The 16,026-nt window shown below is 40.9% G+C and overlaps 2 protein-coding genes across 2 annotated transcripts; both read left to right on the top strand.

The window, feature by feature from the left end:
* The first annotated feature begins 3,507 nt into the window (after window positions 1–3,507).
* LOC141588019 (uncharacterized) lies at window positions 3,508–14,430 on the top strand. The gene is made up of 6 exons (XM_074409479.1): window positions 3,508–4,002; window positions 7,581–7,636; window positions 8,728–9,677; window positions 9,837–10,564; window positions 10,622–10,888; window positions 13,858–14,430. Exons 1-6 carry the CDS (start codon window positions 3,508–3,510, stop codon window positions 14,428–14,430), a joined length of 3,069 nt encoding a protein of 1,022 aa, XP_074265580.1.
* A 55-nt stretch (window positions 14,431–14,485) lies between these two features.
* LOC141588018 (uncharacterized) lies at window positions 14,486–15,616 on the top strand. Its single transcript, XM_074409478.1, has 3 exons — window positions 14,486–14,512; window positions 14,623–14,695; window positions 14,751–15,616. The coding sequence occupies exons 1-3, from the start codon at window positions 14,486–14,488 to the stop codon at window positions 15,614–15,616; spliced, it is 966 nt and encodes a 321-aa protein (XP_074265579.1).
* Window positions 15,617–16,026: the final 410 nt, after the last annotated feature.

Raw genomic sequence — 16,026 nt, 5'->3', positions numbered from 1 at the left:
TGATCCGTGGTTTCTGTCCAACCAGTTCTAAAATGGGATGTACGATGACCACAGAGCCATACTAGATGCATCATCTAACGGAAGATTCCAAGAGAACACTGACGATGATAGGGGATGAGCCCTTATTGAAGAGATGGCAAACCACTATGTTGAGTATGGAAACCCGAGGGATGGTATTAGGACAGTTCATGCAGTCGATAAACAAGTTGTGGCTCAGATGGAAGCCATGAATGCTAGATTTGATAAGTTGGAGCTGCATTCTGCTAGGGAGCCTCAGACGGTCCATTTGCTTACTAGAGGGGAGACTGTCACATGTGAGAGGTATAGGAGCAACGACGGTCACACTCCTGTTGGCTGTCTTACGGAGAAGGAACAAGTCCTTGCTTTTCAACAATACAGGCAAGGAGGGGGTTCCTACTATAACAACCAAGGGGCAGTCCATCCCAATTTGAGGTGGACAAGTCAAAATATGCTCAATCCTACCCATCCTCTACAGCAACAACAGCCATATGTCCCTCCTCATAAGGCTCAACAAGGCTTTCAGAAGCCTCCTTCCTTTCCTACACCTAATCAAGGTGCATCATCTTCTGGTGGAGTAAGTAAGCTAGGTGAGTTGAAGACGATGTTGCAGTCTTTGACAAAGCAGTGGCAGCTGAGTGATCAACAAAAAGATACATCTATCAAGGCACTTGAAACTCAAGTTGCCCAGTTAGCCACGAACCAGTCCACAAGGAAACCAGGCCATTTACCATCACAAGCTGATAAGAATCCACATGAGACGGTAAATTTAATTAATTTGAGGAGCGGTCGTTCATATGAGGGACCGGAAATGTTGAAATCAGGCCCGAGGAAGGTAATTACTGCTGATAAACAGTGTTCTGTCGAAGAAAAGGAGGTGACGACAAAGAAAGTACTCGATCGACTGATTACTGGGGGTCGATCGAGTGAAAGTGCAGAAGAAAGGACTCGATCGAGTAAAATTTCTACTCGATCGAGAGATCAGGAAAAAGATTCTACTCGATCGAATGAATTTTTTAGTCGATCGAGTGATTTTGTTGAAGAAACAGCTCGATCGAATGGTATTTCTGTTCGATCAAGTAGTGTAGATAAAGAACAGCTCGATCGAGAGCCTGCTCGTGCTCGATCGAGTGAAAAATTGCCTGAAAGACCTCGTTCGAGAGGAAAGAAGCGTTCGAAGGATTTGGAGCTTGATCCGGCTGACACGTTGGAAGAGAGGAACAAGGGACTCGAGATACCCATCACGGTGCCCTTCCCGAGGCGTTTGCAAAGTACTAAAGCTAATCAACAATTCGACAAATTTGCCGAACTCCTGAAAAGCTTGCAAGTCACTGTGCCATTCGCCGAACTGCTGACACAGGTACCCTCTTACCTTAAATTTATGAAAGAAATTTTATCGCGTAAGAGGCACATTAACAACCATGAGACGGTAGCTTTGACCGAGGTAGGGACGGCCCTAGTTCAAAATAAGTTACCTCCCAAACAGTTAGACCCGGGTAGTTTTTCGATTCCGTGTCATATTGGTACCCATTTGATTGATAACGCGTTATGCGATCTTGGCGCTAGCGTGAGTGTCTTACCGCTGTCTCTGGCTAAGAGACTTGGTTTGACCAAGTTTAATTGCAAAAATATGACTGTTCAGATGGCCGACCGTAGCATATCATGGCCACTAGGTGTCATAGAAGACATACCTATTAAGATCGGGAGATTCTTTATTTCCGTTGACTTCATTGTACTTGAATCCCCGAAGATGCCCATACCCCTATTATTTTAGGGAGACCATTTTTATTCACTGCCCGTGCAGTAATAGACGTCGGAGGCAAGACATTGACTTTTCAGGTTGGGGACGAGGAATTGATATTCCATCAGTCTAAGTTCCGAAGGGCTCCCATGCAAGCTCAGCCTTGTAATGCCCTCTCTTCTATTGACCCTCCTATTGACACTCCAAACGAGGATTTGGAATATTGTGCTGCTATTGTGACCCCTCCGCCTCAGGTTGAGAGCAAAAAGGAGGAAAGTTCGTCTGTTTTCCTTGCTGCAGGTACAGATGAAAATAATGCAGGAGCTGTCAAAGGGCATTGTGCAATTAATGTCAGTCAAAGTGGGAGTAACGATGTTAAAGCCGGTGAGAAAGGAGTAAGGATGAGAAAAGTTCGCGCGTACGTGGACGTCAACTATTCTCCTCCCAATGATACAAATGCAAGCTTGTGGAAATTGAAGAGGACGATTAATGTTGCTGAGATGACGTCCTCCAGTCAGGAGCCCTCCGAGGGGCTACTAAATTGCTTTGAGAAATGAGCGGGGAAATGCCCCGTGTATCAAATTGTATAAACAATTTTTAAATTCTCCGTTGAACTTTATTTATTGCTCTTAATTAGGACAATTAGAATTTAGACAATTTTTAGCGTAGATTAGAGACTATAGACTGTTACTTTTCGTATTTGGTACTTTGGGAAATTTTTGCGAGTGTTTTTATGCAGGTTTGGGGAATTATACGCAAATTCAAGAGCTTACACGAGGAGAAGAGCTCGATCGATTACTTTTTGTACTCGATCGAGTGAATTCTGTTCGATCGAATGATTCCATTCTACTCGATCGACTAAAGCAGAAAAGGGGAGTTCTCGATCGAGTAACTTTTTACTCGATCGAGTGGATTCATGCTTGAAGTTCTCGATCGAGCAGTTTTAAACCACTCGATCGAGTGATTTTGCAAAGGCCGTACATGGAGTCTCCTTAACTTTCTTCTTTTTTACTTCTAATTTATTTCGTCCCCCTTATTTCGACTATCTTCCTTATTTGCGATCAAAAGAAACCCCAAAACCTCCATTTTTCTTGCCCATTTACCGAATCCGCCACCTATATTTTATTCGTTGTTAATTAATCGTGCATAACCCTCTACTTTCCCCTTGATTCGTGCTGCTTTACATGGTCTATTAATAGAATTAGGGTTTGCGATTTTTCGATCATAAAATCGCCTTTGTCGCTTGTTTCTTGCCGATTGATTTCTATTTATAGGTTCCTAATCATCAAGTAAGTAATTCCTACACTTCTTTGCAGTCTAATTTCATTAATTTTGCTTTTTATGAAGTGAATTATGACTTAGGGTTTCGATTTTCCATTTTGGGTCGAAATTTTCGACTAGAATTTTGATTCAATACTTAATTTAGCTTACTTGATGCTTAATTCCCTCGCCTCATTGATTTTTACATGATTAATTCGAATTTATGGAAAATTTGCGATTAGGGCTAATTACAGTCGAAATTTTCGACTGTAAACTGGGTTTTGCTGCTGCCATATGCTTAATTCACCTTAATTGCTGCTTCATCTGCTGCCACCCTTCCCCTGTCGCTGTTTACTTGTTACCATTCGAATTTTTGAGGAAACTTTGGGAATTTCTGGGCTGCAGGTCGAATTTTTCGACTTCTTAGGGAATTTTCACGCTGTTTAACTGATGTCTCTTATCAAATTCCCATGCCCTATTTGTTTAGGATGGATTCTAGCTCTATGCCTTCTACGAGCTCTGCTTCTAGTCCATCCTTGTCTCTGTCTGAGACGGTAGTCCCTGCTGTTAATACCGTCTCCGCACCTGCTAGTACCTCTGTTTTTCTGGTTTTTGCTGCCGGTACTGTGTTTACTGCTTCTAGCACTGCTGCTAGCCCTGTTTCAGCTACCACCTCAGTCACAACCACTACTACCGCTAGCACTGCTGCTAGCCTTTCTTCCTTAGTGGCGGTCACAGCTGCAGCCACAGCTTCTACTTTAGCCACGGTGAGCACACCTATGGCGGACTCACCTACAGTCGCAGCTGCTTTACGGGCGGCCCTAGTTCCTCGTATCGTCACTGGACGGTCTTCTACCTCAGGTTCTAGAGGCCGAGGCCGGGGTCGTGGTCGTGGTCGTGCTACACCTGCTCCTAGCGTCTCTGGTGGCACGGTTACCATCCGAGGGGATGACTCCCTCGACTTCCACCCTGAGTACCCGCAGGTAATTTTCGTTAATGGTGTACATCGGGAGAGATTTTATAACTTAGTTGGCCGCGAGTTTTTCCCTACGCGTTTTCTTTGTCGTACGTCACTTGAGAGGCTCGGTTTCTACGAGCCAGTTTGTGAGCTTTTACGGGGCACGGGGATGGCCGGACTCATCACTATAAGTGGCCACACCTTTCTGGAGTTGAGTCTCGAGTTCTTCAGCTCCTTCACCTTCTCCTCCGGGGCATACGACGCTGTCCCCACTAGTCTTTCTGTGTCTTTCCAGTTGTTCAACCGGGCTTTTTCGATGACATTGGAGGAGTTTGGTACCAGACTCGGCCTTTCCTTTATGGGCGCCACTGTTACCCCTAGGAAGGTCATTCGTCAGCTTTGGCAGACCTTGGCCCAGACCACCTTTCCCGAGCGAAAGCTCGCTCAGGTCCACCTTCCCCCTGCCCGTTACTTTCTTAAACTGATGGGGAGCACCATTTTTGGCCGAAGGGAGCCAAACAACATCAACAACAACGAGCTCTCCATCTTAGGCGGTTACCTGAACATTGACAACGAGGGTCCTTTTACCCTCAACATTGCCTATTTGACCGCCCAGTACTTCCAGGCCGAGGGGGAGAAGGTCACGGGATCTATTGTCTGCGGTGGCATAGCCACCATTCTTGCCCGTTCCCTCTTCCCTGCCTGGCCTCGTGACTTACCGTACCTAGAGGGAGATAGGTACCTGAGCCTAGCATCTATGCACTCTCAGACCTGGCTGACTTCTGACTACCGGACTTGGAAGATAGACGGTTCCTTGTCCGTGGACCTACCTTGCACCACTCTCCCCCGTCTAGCCCCTTTGCCTACTGTTGCACGGGGCGCCCGACTTCCACCTCTACCTGATTACCACCTCCAGGTCCGCCCACCTACTAGTTTACCCGCCGCTAAGAAACGGCGTAGACTTGAGACCGGAGAGGGATCTGCACCTTCCACGGGTGGCCAGACTTCCACTGCCACACCTACCTCGATCCCTAATCCTACTCCTACTCCTACTCCCGCACCCGCCGACCAGACACAGACACAGCCGGTCTTACCGGCTAATTTTGTACCTCCACCACCCTTTGAGGCGTCCTCGGTCATGGACCAAGGGCGTCGTGACGGTTTGTTAGTTGTGATTGCAGAGAGACATGCTCGTATGGAGCGGGACATGGCTTTGACTTTGTTCCCTCTATACGAGTATCACATGCGGCGACACCGTCCGATCCCAGAGGGTTGGCCACACCCTTCCTTTTACCGGTACCCAGTTGAGGGGTACCCGGAGTCTGCTAGTGAGGAGGAGGAGGACGAGGACCCGACGGTGGCGACGGAGAGTGCTCGAGCTGAGCAGAGGAGGAGGAGAGAGAGGGAGGTGGACCCGGACTTCACGGTGACGGTGGAGGACGTGCGTGACAGTGACGAGGAGGCTAACGAGTAGCTGCTGGTCTACTCACTTCCCCAGTTTTCTGGCTGGTTTGGGAAAGTTCGTGTTTTGTATGTCCATCTCACTCTTTTATTTTTGTCTCCTTTTTATTTTATTTTATTGTTTTTCATTCTTTATTGGTTGTATATTCCCGTTCCCCTGTATATATCTGCTGATGTATGCTGGAGGACAACGAGGGCGTTGTCCGTTTTGGTTTGGGGAGGGTATTGCATCCTTTTGAGTCTACATTTGCATTTGTTTTGCATTCACGTTTATTTATTTCAGCTTGCATTGTTTATTTATTTCATTGAATATCCAAAAAATTCAAAAAATTAGAAAATTTCAAAAAATTCAAAAAATATTCACGTTTATTTTTGCATATAGGTTGTGTCGGAACGGTTGATTTCCGTGATGATATTGCACTATAACTTGTCATTTTACTTGAGCCTTGCACTTCTATTGATGGTTATTAGCTTTGTCATACGCATAGTCTACGAGGTTTTGTTCAAATATAGCTGACTGTTTAGACTTGACCTGATAAATTGGAAATCTACTTTACAATGTCTGAGGTTTAGAGCCCATAACTGGTGACATTCATGACCAGTTTATTAGGAATTGAGAGTAGTACTCCTTGCATAGCATGCACATCATTTTTTCACTTTTATGACATTCGATTTCTTGTCAAATGCACACATTCGGGTTTGTGATCGGTGTCACATGCAGAGAGGTGCTTGCAAATTTTCCCCTTTTCTTATATTTTTCACCCATTTAGCTCCACTTAAGCCAAAACTTGCCTTTTTGACCCATTAGCTACATCCCAAACTGAGCCTGCCTAGTCAAGCTAGTTTAGTATGTCCTTTTGTGGTATGATTTTCCGTCTGCAGTTTGGCCCGTGTGTATATGATTGGAGTTGGTGAAAATAGAGGAAGGAGAAAAAGAAAAAACAAGAAGAGAAAAAAGGTGAAAAGAAGAAAAAAAAAAAATAAAGAAAAAGAAAAAAAAATGAAAAAAGTGTGATTCACGTGAAATAGAAAGAAAAAAAAGAGTTGAAAAAATATCTGATATGTTTTAGTTGATTCATTTAGACGGTGTTAAAAAAGGAAAGTTTGTGACCGTCTAGCTCCTCCATTCTTATTCCATATTTTTGAGGAGATTGTGTATGTGATTAGTGAGCTGTGTGCCGAATGAAGGGCACTTGTACTCTATTTTTCAGTCAGTTGAGATTCAGACGGTCTTACATGGTCCTGTTTAGGAACTAGCTTGACGCTTTTACCTCCACTTGACCATAACTTGTTTTGCCTTTTCTCACCTGAACCTCACTATTCCCATATTATTTGTAAGCCCTCGGCTGTGACGGACATTAATGGTTGGAGTGTGTGCATTAGTACTTGAATTGTCTTTCATTTTTGTTGCATGCATGCTATGTAGGTCGCAGTTAGGTGAGTGACTGTTTCTCTTTCCCTCTTTCACATATTTTATTCACCCTTTGCTTCATGAGAGAAGAGTGACCACGTGAGAGACCGATTTTGTTGGTCTTGCAAGGTCGATAGGTTGGCTATATTTCTGAACAGCTTATAACTTGTTTACGTATTGACTGCTTAGCTATGACTGTTAATTTTTGTTGCATTAAATTGGTTCAAGTAGACAAGTTAAGCTAGCTCTGAGTTTTCATTTCCGTTCCATTAGTTGCATTTTAGTTTACTCGAGGACGAGTAAAGGTTCGGTTTGGGGAGATTTGATACATGCATTTTGTATAGTCTTTTTAGCCTATTTTAGCACGTATTTCTATGTACTTTCGTACTGTTTATATTGCATTTTCCCCCGAATTGGCTACTTTGGTTCGTTTTGTCCGTTTTGTAGAAATGAACGCGAAAGTAGTGGAATCGTACCATTTTCGTCCTTTTTGCATGCATTTTGAGGAGACGGGATTTACTAGAGTGAGACCTTGAATTGGGATGCGTGAAGGAACGGTTTACGAGGCAGTCGGTCACGTGTTTGAGCTGATTTGAAGGAAGAATACTCGATCGAGCTGTTTTATCACTCGATCGAGTGGTTTCTATAGCTGGAGTTGGTCGATCGAGTGGTTTTATACTCGATCAAGAAGTTCTGGAAACTGAGGTTACTCTATCGAGTGGTTTCTATAGCTGGAGTTGGTCGGTCGAGTAGTTTTATACTCGATTAAGAAGTACTGGAAACTGAGGTTACTCGATCGAGTAATAATCCTACTCGATCGAGTAGATTATCTGGAGAAATGCCCGATCGAGTGGTTTCAGACTACTCGATCGAGTGGTTTTGGCTGGCGTGGGCTTTAATTAGCCTGTGAACTTGTTTTAGATTTTGGACTTAGAAGTTTTTCTATTTAAAGACACGTTACTAGGTCATTAGTTATCTATTCTATTCATTATCGAAGTTTTATCTATTATTCATCTTTGACAATAAAGACTGCGTTACTCTTTTCTTCTCTACTGTAACTTTTGATTTCGGTGTTACTTAGCTCGGATTTGTTTGTTCTTTACGCCGGATTCTCGCGATTATAATCTCTTTCTCCTTTCTTAATAATAATAATATCTCTTTCATTTATTTTAATTGTTTGTTTTGTTCCTTTTACTTTCTACCCTAATTACTTTTATGCAATTTAATTATCGTTTCATTATGTTTATTGTTAGTTCATTCATCGTTATTAGTTTTGACAACATTAATAGCATGAGTAGCTAATCTGTTTCATGTTAGGATTAGGGGATCTATGGTAGAAATCTGACGATGTAGTAAATAGGTTAGATGAATTAATTGTGAGATTCTGTCCCCATGGCAATATAACTGTATTTACCGACTTAGTTGAGTGCACGCTTCTGAGTCACCTTTTTAATCTGGTTAAATTTAATCCTGGATCGGAAGATTGGACTAAATAGACCTCCTATGAACAGTAGACTACTCTGACGAGGACGGAAGTTAAGTTAGTGGTAATTTAGGATAGAAAGTGGACCGGAAGGACCTTTCCATATCCGTCTCGCAGTAATTTATCTAAGTTGTTTACAGTTGAGTCACTGGACTACCGTAGTGAACCAAAATCCTGACATGTCCCCTCTTTATTGATAGTTTATCACCCTTTTTCTGCCTTTACTGCTCTTTCCTTGCTTCTCTTTCTTTTAAAGCTTTTAGTTTAGGAAATCAATTATAAACACCCCCCATTTGTGACCAAATAGACGGACTTTTACAGATATCTTGCCTCCCTGAGGAGATCGACCTGACTTCCCTAGCTATATAGTTAGTTTAGTTTGTTATTTTTGATAGGTATACGACAGCCCTGTCAGTGGTAGAAGTTGCAGAAGTGGCAGAAGTGGAGAATTCTCTGTGGGTTACCCAAAGTGGAAATAAAAAAGTAATACAAGAGGACGAAGAGGAGTCTGATGAAAGACTTCTTCAATTCTCCAAGGAGGACACACAGGATGAGATTGAATATTGGAGTAATGCCATATACTGTTTTGTTTTAGGTGCTAATCCTCCTTGGGAGATCTTAAATGGTTTTCTTAGACGTATATGGTCCAAGCATAATATTGATAAAGTGTCATTTATGCCAAATGGGATAGTTTTGGTTCGGTTTAAAGAGTGTAAGGATAAAGAGGAGGTGTTGAATGCAGGGTATTTCATGTTTGATAACAAGCCATTGATTGTTAGGGCATGGGATGTTGAGGTTGAACTATCAAAGGAGAATATAAAGAATGTACCTGCATGGATACGTATTCATGACTTGCCTCTGCGTTTTTGGGGTAAGTGTTTACCTGCCATTGCAGGATTGGTGGGTACATACCAGAAGTCTGATCAGGCTACAATGGATAAAACGCGATTGGGTTATGCAAGAGTGATGGTGGAACTGACTGTGGGCAACAAATTCCCTTCTAAAGTCAGATTTAAAGATGAGGCTGGTAGCATTGTGTCTCTACCTGTGGAGTATGAGTGGAAGCCTTCTCTTTGTGACAAATGCAAAGGGATAGGGCATGAGACTACTACATGTCAAAAAGATCTGAAACCACAGAAGAAACCTGTGTATACAGTGCAGGTTTGGAGACCTGTTAAGACTTCAGGAATTATTAGCAATACTGAGAAGAGTAATAACAGCTCCCTGGCTAGGAAGCATGCTGCTAATGGCCAGAGGCTTGATTCTGCCTTAGTTACTCCTGAGAAGTCTTATAAAGAAGCTACAGATGGTTCAATTACACCAAAGGTGGGCATTGGACAAATAGGTACCCTTGAATCTCCCAAAAATAATTCATAACATAGGATTTTGGAATGTGCGGGGGTTAAATAGTGTAAATAAAAAGAATAATGTTAAGTGGTTTTTGCATAATAAAGGGGTTGGCTTGATGGATGGAGTGTTACTACTAATGCTTCTTATCACAAAGGAGGCAGAGTGTGGCTTTTATGGAAAGCTAATTTGTATGATGTTCAAGTCCTAACATATGATGCTCAGTTTGTGCATGCTCTAGTTCCTGAAAGGGGTTCCCTGTCTCTTTTCTACATCACTCTTGTTTATGCGTTTAATGATGGCTCTGAGAGGAGGGATTTGTGGAGGAAATTGGAATTGATTCATAGTACTTCTACTGGGCCTTGGGTAGTTACTGGGGACTTTAACACTGTTATTAACCCTTTAGAAAGGCTTGGGGGTAACACTAAACAAAGTGATATGGATGAATTTATAGATTGCATTGCTAAATGTGAATTGACTGACATTCAAACTACTGGTGCTTTTTATACCTGGACTAATAAGCAGGAAGCTCAAACAAGGGTATACAGTAGACTGGACAGGTTCTTGGTTAATCAGGACTGGTCTCAACAGTTCCCTAATATGACTGCACACTTCTTTTCTTTTGGTTATTTTGATCATTTCCCTTGTGTAGTGAGGGATAATCAGCTGGATACTATTAGGAAAACCAATTTCAAATACTTTAACATGTGGAGTAAGGCCCCTTCTTTCCTTACTACTGTCCAAGAGGAATGGCAAAAGAGTTATTTTGGATATCCTATGTATTGTGTTACTAGGAAATTGAAAGCTCTAAAGAGGAGGCTTAAGGAGTTGAATAAGGAATGTTATTCTGATGTAGAGAACTCTGCAATTCTTGCTGAAAAGGAGGTGATGAATATATAGGGCAAACTGATGCAAGATCCTCTTAATGTTGAATTGATCCAGAAGGAAATTAAAGCTCTGAAGTCTTTTAAGGAACTCAGTGATGCAAGGCAATGCTATCTTAAACAGAAAGCTAAGACTCAGTGGTTGGAAGATGGAGATGCTAACACTGCCTATTTTCATGGGGCCATTAAGAAGAGATGTTTTGTGAATAAAGTGACTCAGATTGAAGATCATAATGGCCATATGTGCTCTACCAGTCAGAGCATCCAGGATGCATTCCTTACTTATTATCAAAAGCTGCTGGGAACGTCTAAACCTACTGAAATGGTGAGGCAGCATGTGACACCCTCATTCATTGCGGAAAAATAAACACGTAATTCTAGAATAAAACTGCATGGATATGTTTGTAATAGGTTCATTTGGGTAAAAACCTGTAATTTTTAAAACCTGAACCTCTTATAAAAATATCCAAATGGGAAGGTGTCAAACATGCAAGGTCTAAAATAAATCTCATAAATAAAACATCGCTAAAGTCGCGAAACAAAATTATACAACCCAAATATGAAAAAGGGAGACATATGTCCCTAAAAAGTACATGACATAAAAAGTGTTTAAGGATTACAATAAAATAAAGTCAATCTAGGTCCCAAGGTTACTTTGCTCGCTAGCTCGTCCATGTATCCTATATATGCATCACCTACCTGTCAATCGCATTTTATACAAATACGAAAGCCACAGTCAGTGGGGAGTAACTCCGAGTTCTCCCAGCCACGAAATGTCATAATTAATATAACATGTAAACATAAGAATATGAATATGAATAACACATATAGCCTTAGCATATAGATGCTAGACAATCGTGCTTATCATGTGAACAACAATATAACAACACATAGTCCTAGCATGTGAATACTAGACCGACTCATACTACACTATCATGTGAATCACATAACATCCAGGAATCCAAACTCTATCAACCATAGACGGCTTGCATCTCACCTTCTATGATTCATAGAATCATCAAACAAGAAAGGACAATATATCTAGAGACAGGCATAAGTTCCTAGTGCAGTCAATAGTCACTCTGTAATTTGAGTCTATACCACGAGGTAAGGTAAACACCCTAGTCCTAAACCTGCGCAGACCTAGCGACATGCGGAAAACTACCGCATCCAAGACCCATGATAACAACACATGAGTACCCCAAAGGAGTCCACCAAAGGGTTGGCTAGTACTTAAGCTGACCACATACTACTACGAGTACGTCAGGAGGTCATGCCCTAACTTGGATATAAACCCGCCAAGCTAAGACACAAAGGCTATTAAGCTGTGAACATACACTCGTCAAAGACTATAATGGCCTATCTATGATGAAGGCCGAAATACTCACCTAGGACCTAGTTCCAGCTTGAATACTTTAGCCCACACCACACAAGACAAGTAGGACACCCAATTAACCATAAAAGGGGCAAAGAGTCCAAACTTGCACACGAAAATGATCATACACACCCTAGCATATGAAAGGCTACGCAAGAGCATATTCAGCTGACAATCCAACAATATCTCCAATATCAATAATAATCCAAATTCTAGCTAACCAACAGTACCATAATCCATGAGAACAAGCTAAAATGGCAAAGAAGCAACAAGACTCAAGTATAAGGCATCCAAAGCATCCAAAAAACAACATGTGAAATGATTATTACAAATATCAAGGCATAACATGTAACATCCAATAACAACCAATCTCACCTCAAAGACAAACCCTCGACCCGAGTCCCGCGACGGGTCATTGGTCAAATCGAGGCTGACCGGTTTAAACCTAGTTTGACCAAACTCATTCGGTCAAACTGGCCCAGCTCAGAGTCTTGGCCCATTTTGGCCCAAATCACAACATTCATTACAATATCATTCTCATGCAATATTCCAATTTCTATCATGTGAACACTATCAACGTAAAGAAAATATTCCAACTTACAAAATAACTAATTCCACAAAATTCTCGCATAATAAAATAGCATAAATAACCGTCTCACACAAGGGTAAACTTTTCTATAAATTTTTAATCGATAAAACGACGCCATTTACTCGTACGGACTCCGAATTGAGTGAGTCAAGTGGCTAAACCACCTAATTTTTCGATGCCGTTCAATCTGTCATATTTTTGGAAACATTGGAAACTGTCTCGGTCCAGTACTGACGCGTTCCAGCCAAAACACGGACTTGTCACAACACATAATTCCTCATCTAAATTTGTTCCAAACAACAATATACAAATGTGTAACATAAATTAAACATAAGCATACTCATCTTACTCCATTCATTCATTTATCAACAAGATCGTCTCAAACAACAACAAACAACAAAAAACAACAACAAACGACAACAAACAACAACAAACAACAAATACAACTACTAATGTGACATTAATTCGTCGAGTGACTCGGAATAGTTACCTTAAGCTAGAAAAAGAGAACAATAACACTTGAGAAAGAGCCCTAGAAGCCGAAATCACTCACCATCTTCTACAATATATGAGTCACCTAACTCATCTTCAAATTCTTCACCTATAAGAACAACAAAAACACAATTATTAGGCTTAATTTCGAAAACCCTAAAAGATGAGCCTTAAAACAAAATTGGGGGAAATGAAAATAAAGCTTACTAGTAGATGAGGATTGAAGAGAGGATTTCAAATATATAATTTTTATGAGATTTGGTGGAGAAATAAAGGATTTATGGTGGAGTTAGGGATTGTAAGGAGAATTTTTGAGATAAATTTGGTGTTTGATGAAAGGAAGAGAGAGAGTGAATTATGGAGGAAATGAGAATTGAAAGAGGGGACAATGGAGGGTAGGTGGCCAGCCAAAAGGCATGGGGAGATGGGTCATTTGTTTACGTTTTGGGGTTTGCTTCGACGGTAATTAGAAATATTCGTCGAACGCGATTTCCGAGAATATTAAAGTTCTTAAACACGATTTTACTAAAAGATTAAGTACTCATATGCCCAATATCCAAACTCGTTTACCCAACGACCGTAAGAAATGGGAAAATCCCAATTTTACGACTTTTATCCGAAATCTATTTTACCAAAGGAAAAGGTTTAAATATAGTTTAAATCACTTTTAAACATTTCTAAACTATCAAAAATAATTACATTTCTTCAAAATAAAATAAGATTACATTTTATTAAATAAATTTTATTTCAAATAAATTAATATTAAATTAAAATAGATTAAAATATTACTTTTAAAATATAATAAAGGTCTTCAAATTTACGGGGTGTTACACAGCAGGTGATTGACACTGGTAAATGCTGCACTGAAGCTTATAAGGAGATCCTGAATAAGCCAGTCACTATTGAGGAGATTAAAGAGGCTTTGTTTAAGGTGCCTATTGACAAATCACCTAGGCCTGATGGCTACACCAGTGAATTTTTCAAGGATAGCTGGGATGTTGTGGGGAGTGAAGTTTTCTCTACTATTCAAGATTTTTTCTCTACTGGTAAGCTGCTTAAGCAAATAAATGCTACCACTATCATTCTCATTCCTAAATGTGAGAGACCATCATCTGTTAAGCAGTTTAGACCTATTGCTTGTTGTAATCTGATTTACAAGGTCATTTTTAAATTGCTTTGTAATAGATTATCTATGGTTCTGCCTGATCTTATTAGTGAGAATCAAGGAGCTTTTATCAAAGGCAGGTCCATTATTGAGAATGTACTAATCTGCCAAGATATTGTCAAGATGTATAATAAGCAAGCTGTATTTCCAAGATGCTTATTCAAAATTGATTTGCAAAAAGCTTATGATACAGTTGAGTGGAGTTTTGTGGAACAACTGCTTGATGGTATGGGTTTTCCCACATAATTCTCCCAAAAAGTCATGAGCTGTATTCAAACCGCCTCCTATTGTGTGAACTTAAATGGAAGTTGCTTTGGTTTCTTCAGAGGTAAGAGGGGTCTTAGACAAGGGGATCCTATCTCACCTCTTATCTTTGCCTTGTGTATGGATTACTTATCCAGGATGTTGCACTTTGCTACTGATAAATGGTCGTTCCAGTATCATCCTCTTTGCAAGAATCTCAAATTGAATCACTTAATGTTTGCTGATGATTTGTTAATGTTTTGTAAAGGTAATATTCAGTCCATAATGCTGATGATGAGAGCATTTTCTTCTTTTTTCTAAAGCCTCTGGCATGTCCATGAATAGTTCCAAATCTGAGGTGTATTACAATGGAGTAGCTCAAGCTATTAAAGATGGCATTCAGCAGGTCACATGGTTTACTGAAGACTCCATGCCTTTTAGATACCTATGGGTGCCTGTACAAGCTACCAGATTAACCAAGATTGAGTGCAATATTTTGGTGGAGAAAATGGTTAATAGAATCCGTAGCTTGGGAGCTAAAAAACTGTCTTATGCTGGCAGACTTGTATTGATTAATTCACTCTTGAACACACTTCATAACTACTGGTCTGGTATTTTCCTTATTCCAAAGTGTGTTGTTAAACGCATTGAGGCAGTTTGCAGGAACTACCTCTGGGATGGTTTAGCTGATTATCACAGAGTCCCCTCTGTGGGATGGGACAAGGTCACTCTTCCAAAGGAAGAAGGTGGGTTAGGAATTAAAAGGACTGCTTTATGGAACATTGCATCTGTGGCCAAGCTAGTTGACTGGCTATGCTGTAAAGCTGATCGGCTTTGGATTAGGTGGGTCAATCAGGTTCATATCAAGGGTAGGAGCTGGCATGATTATCAACTTCCTGCTGATGTAGCTTGGTCTTGGAAAAATGTCTGTAAGGTTAAAGACATGATCAAGGATGCTTATGTTGAGGATCAATCGACCCCTGATGGTGTTGGCTTCACTATCAGGCGCTGCTATAAATGGCTAAGACATAAAGCTGCTCCTCAGAATTGGGCACATGCTATATGGAATTCATGGAATGTCCCTAAACACTCCCTTATCACGTGGATATCCATGAACAATGGTCTTAATACTAGAGCTAAATTGTTCTCTTATGGTTACTGTCAAGAGCAGCATTGCTGTATCTGTTAGAACTCAACTGAGACTCAGGAGCATTTTTTTTCAGTGTGAGTATAGTAAGAGAGTCTTGATGGAGATTAAACAATGGTGTGGATTTCGTGTTGATGTTACAATGGCAGGACTGGGGCTCAATGGCAACAACATGAAAGGTCTGAAACAGCAAGTGCACTGTCAGATTTAGACCTCCTGTCATTACCATATTTGGTTTGAAAGGAATAACGCAAGGTTAAATGCAGTGCTTACTCCTCCTCTTAAGCTGGCTGAAAAGATCATTGCTGAAGCTAAAACGAGAATCCTGAGCAAGAGGCAGCATCATTTGTAGTAAGGATAGAGCTTGGTTGAGAAAATGGAATTGTGGGATACCTTGGATGTAATGTTTTTTTTTTATCTTGATTTGTACCTTGGTACATCTCCTTGTATAT

Source organism: Silene latifolia, chromosome 6 (genome assembly GCF_048544455.1).
Source record: "Silene latifolia isolate original U9 population chromosome 6, ASM4854445v1, whole genome shotgun sequence".
NCBI lineage: Eukaryota > Viridiplantae > Streptophyta > Magnoliopsida > Caryophyllales > Caryophyllaceae > Silene > Silene latifolia.
Note: the sequence above shows the minus strand (reverse complement) of the source record. Positions and strands in the feature narration are given on the sequence as shown.

Excerpts from the sequence above, each read along its gene's own strand:
- LOC141588019 (XM_074409479.1), top strand. The coding sequence starts at position 3,508 with ATGGATTCTAGCTCTATGCCTTCTACGAGCTCTGCTTCTAGTCCATCC. Across the intron at positions 4,003-7,580 it reads TCCACCCTGAGTACCCGCAG|CTGGAGTTGGTCGGTCGAGT; the intron begins GTAATTTTCGTT and ends TGGTTTCTATAG. Across the intron at positions 7,637-8,727 it reads AAGAAGTACTGGAAACTGAG|GTATACGACAGCCCTGTCAG; the intron begins GTTACTCGATCG and ends TATTTTTGATAG.
- LOC141588018 (XM_074409478.1), top strand. The coding sequence starts at position 14,486 with ATGGAAGTTGCTTTGGTTTCTTCAGAG. Across the intron at positions 14,513-14,622 it reads TTGCTTTGGTTTCTTCAGAG|TATCATCCTCTTTGCAAGAA; the intron begins GTAAGAGGGGTC and ends TGGTCGTTCCAG. Across the intron at positions 14,696-14,750 it reads TTTGTTAATGTTTTGTAAAG|CCTCTGGCATGTCCATGAAT; the intron begins GTAATATTCAGT and ends TTTTTTCTAAAG.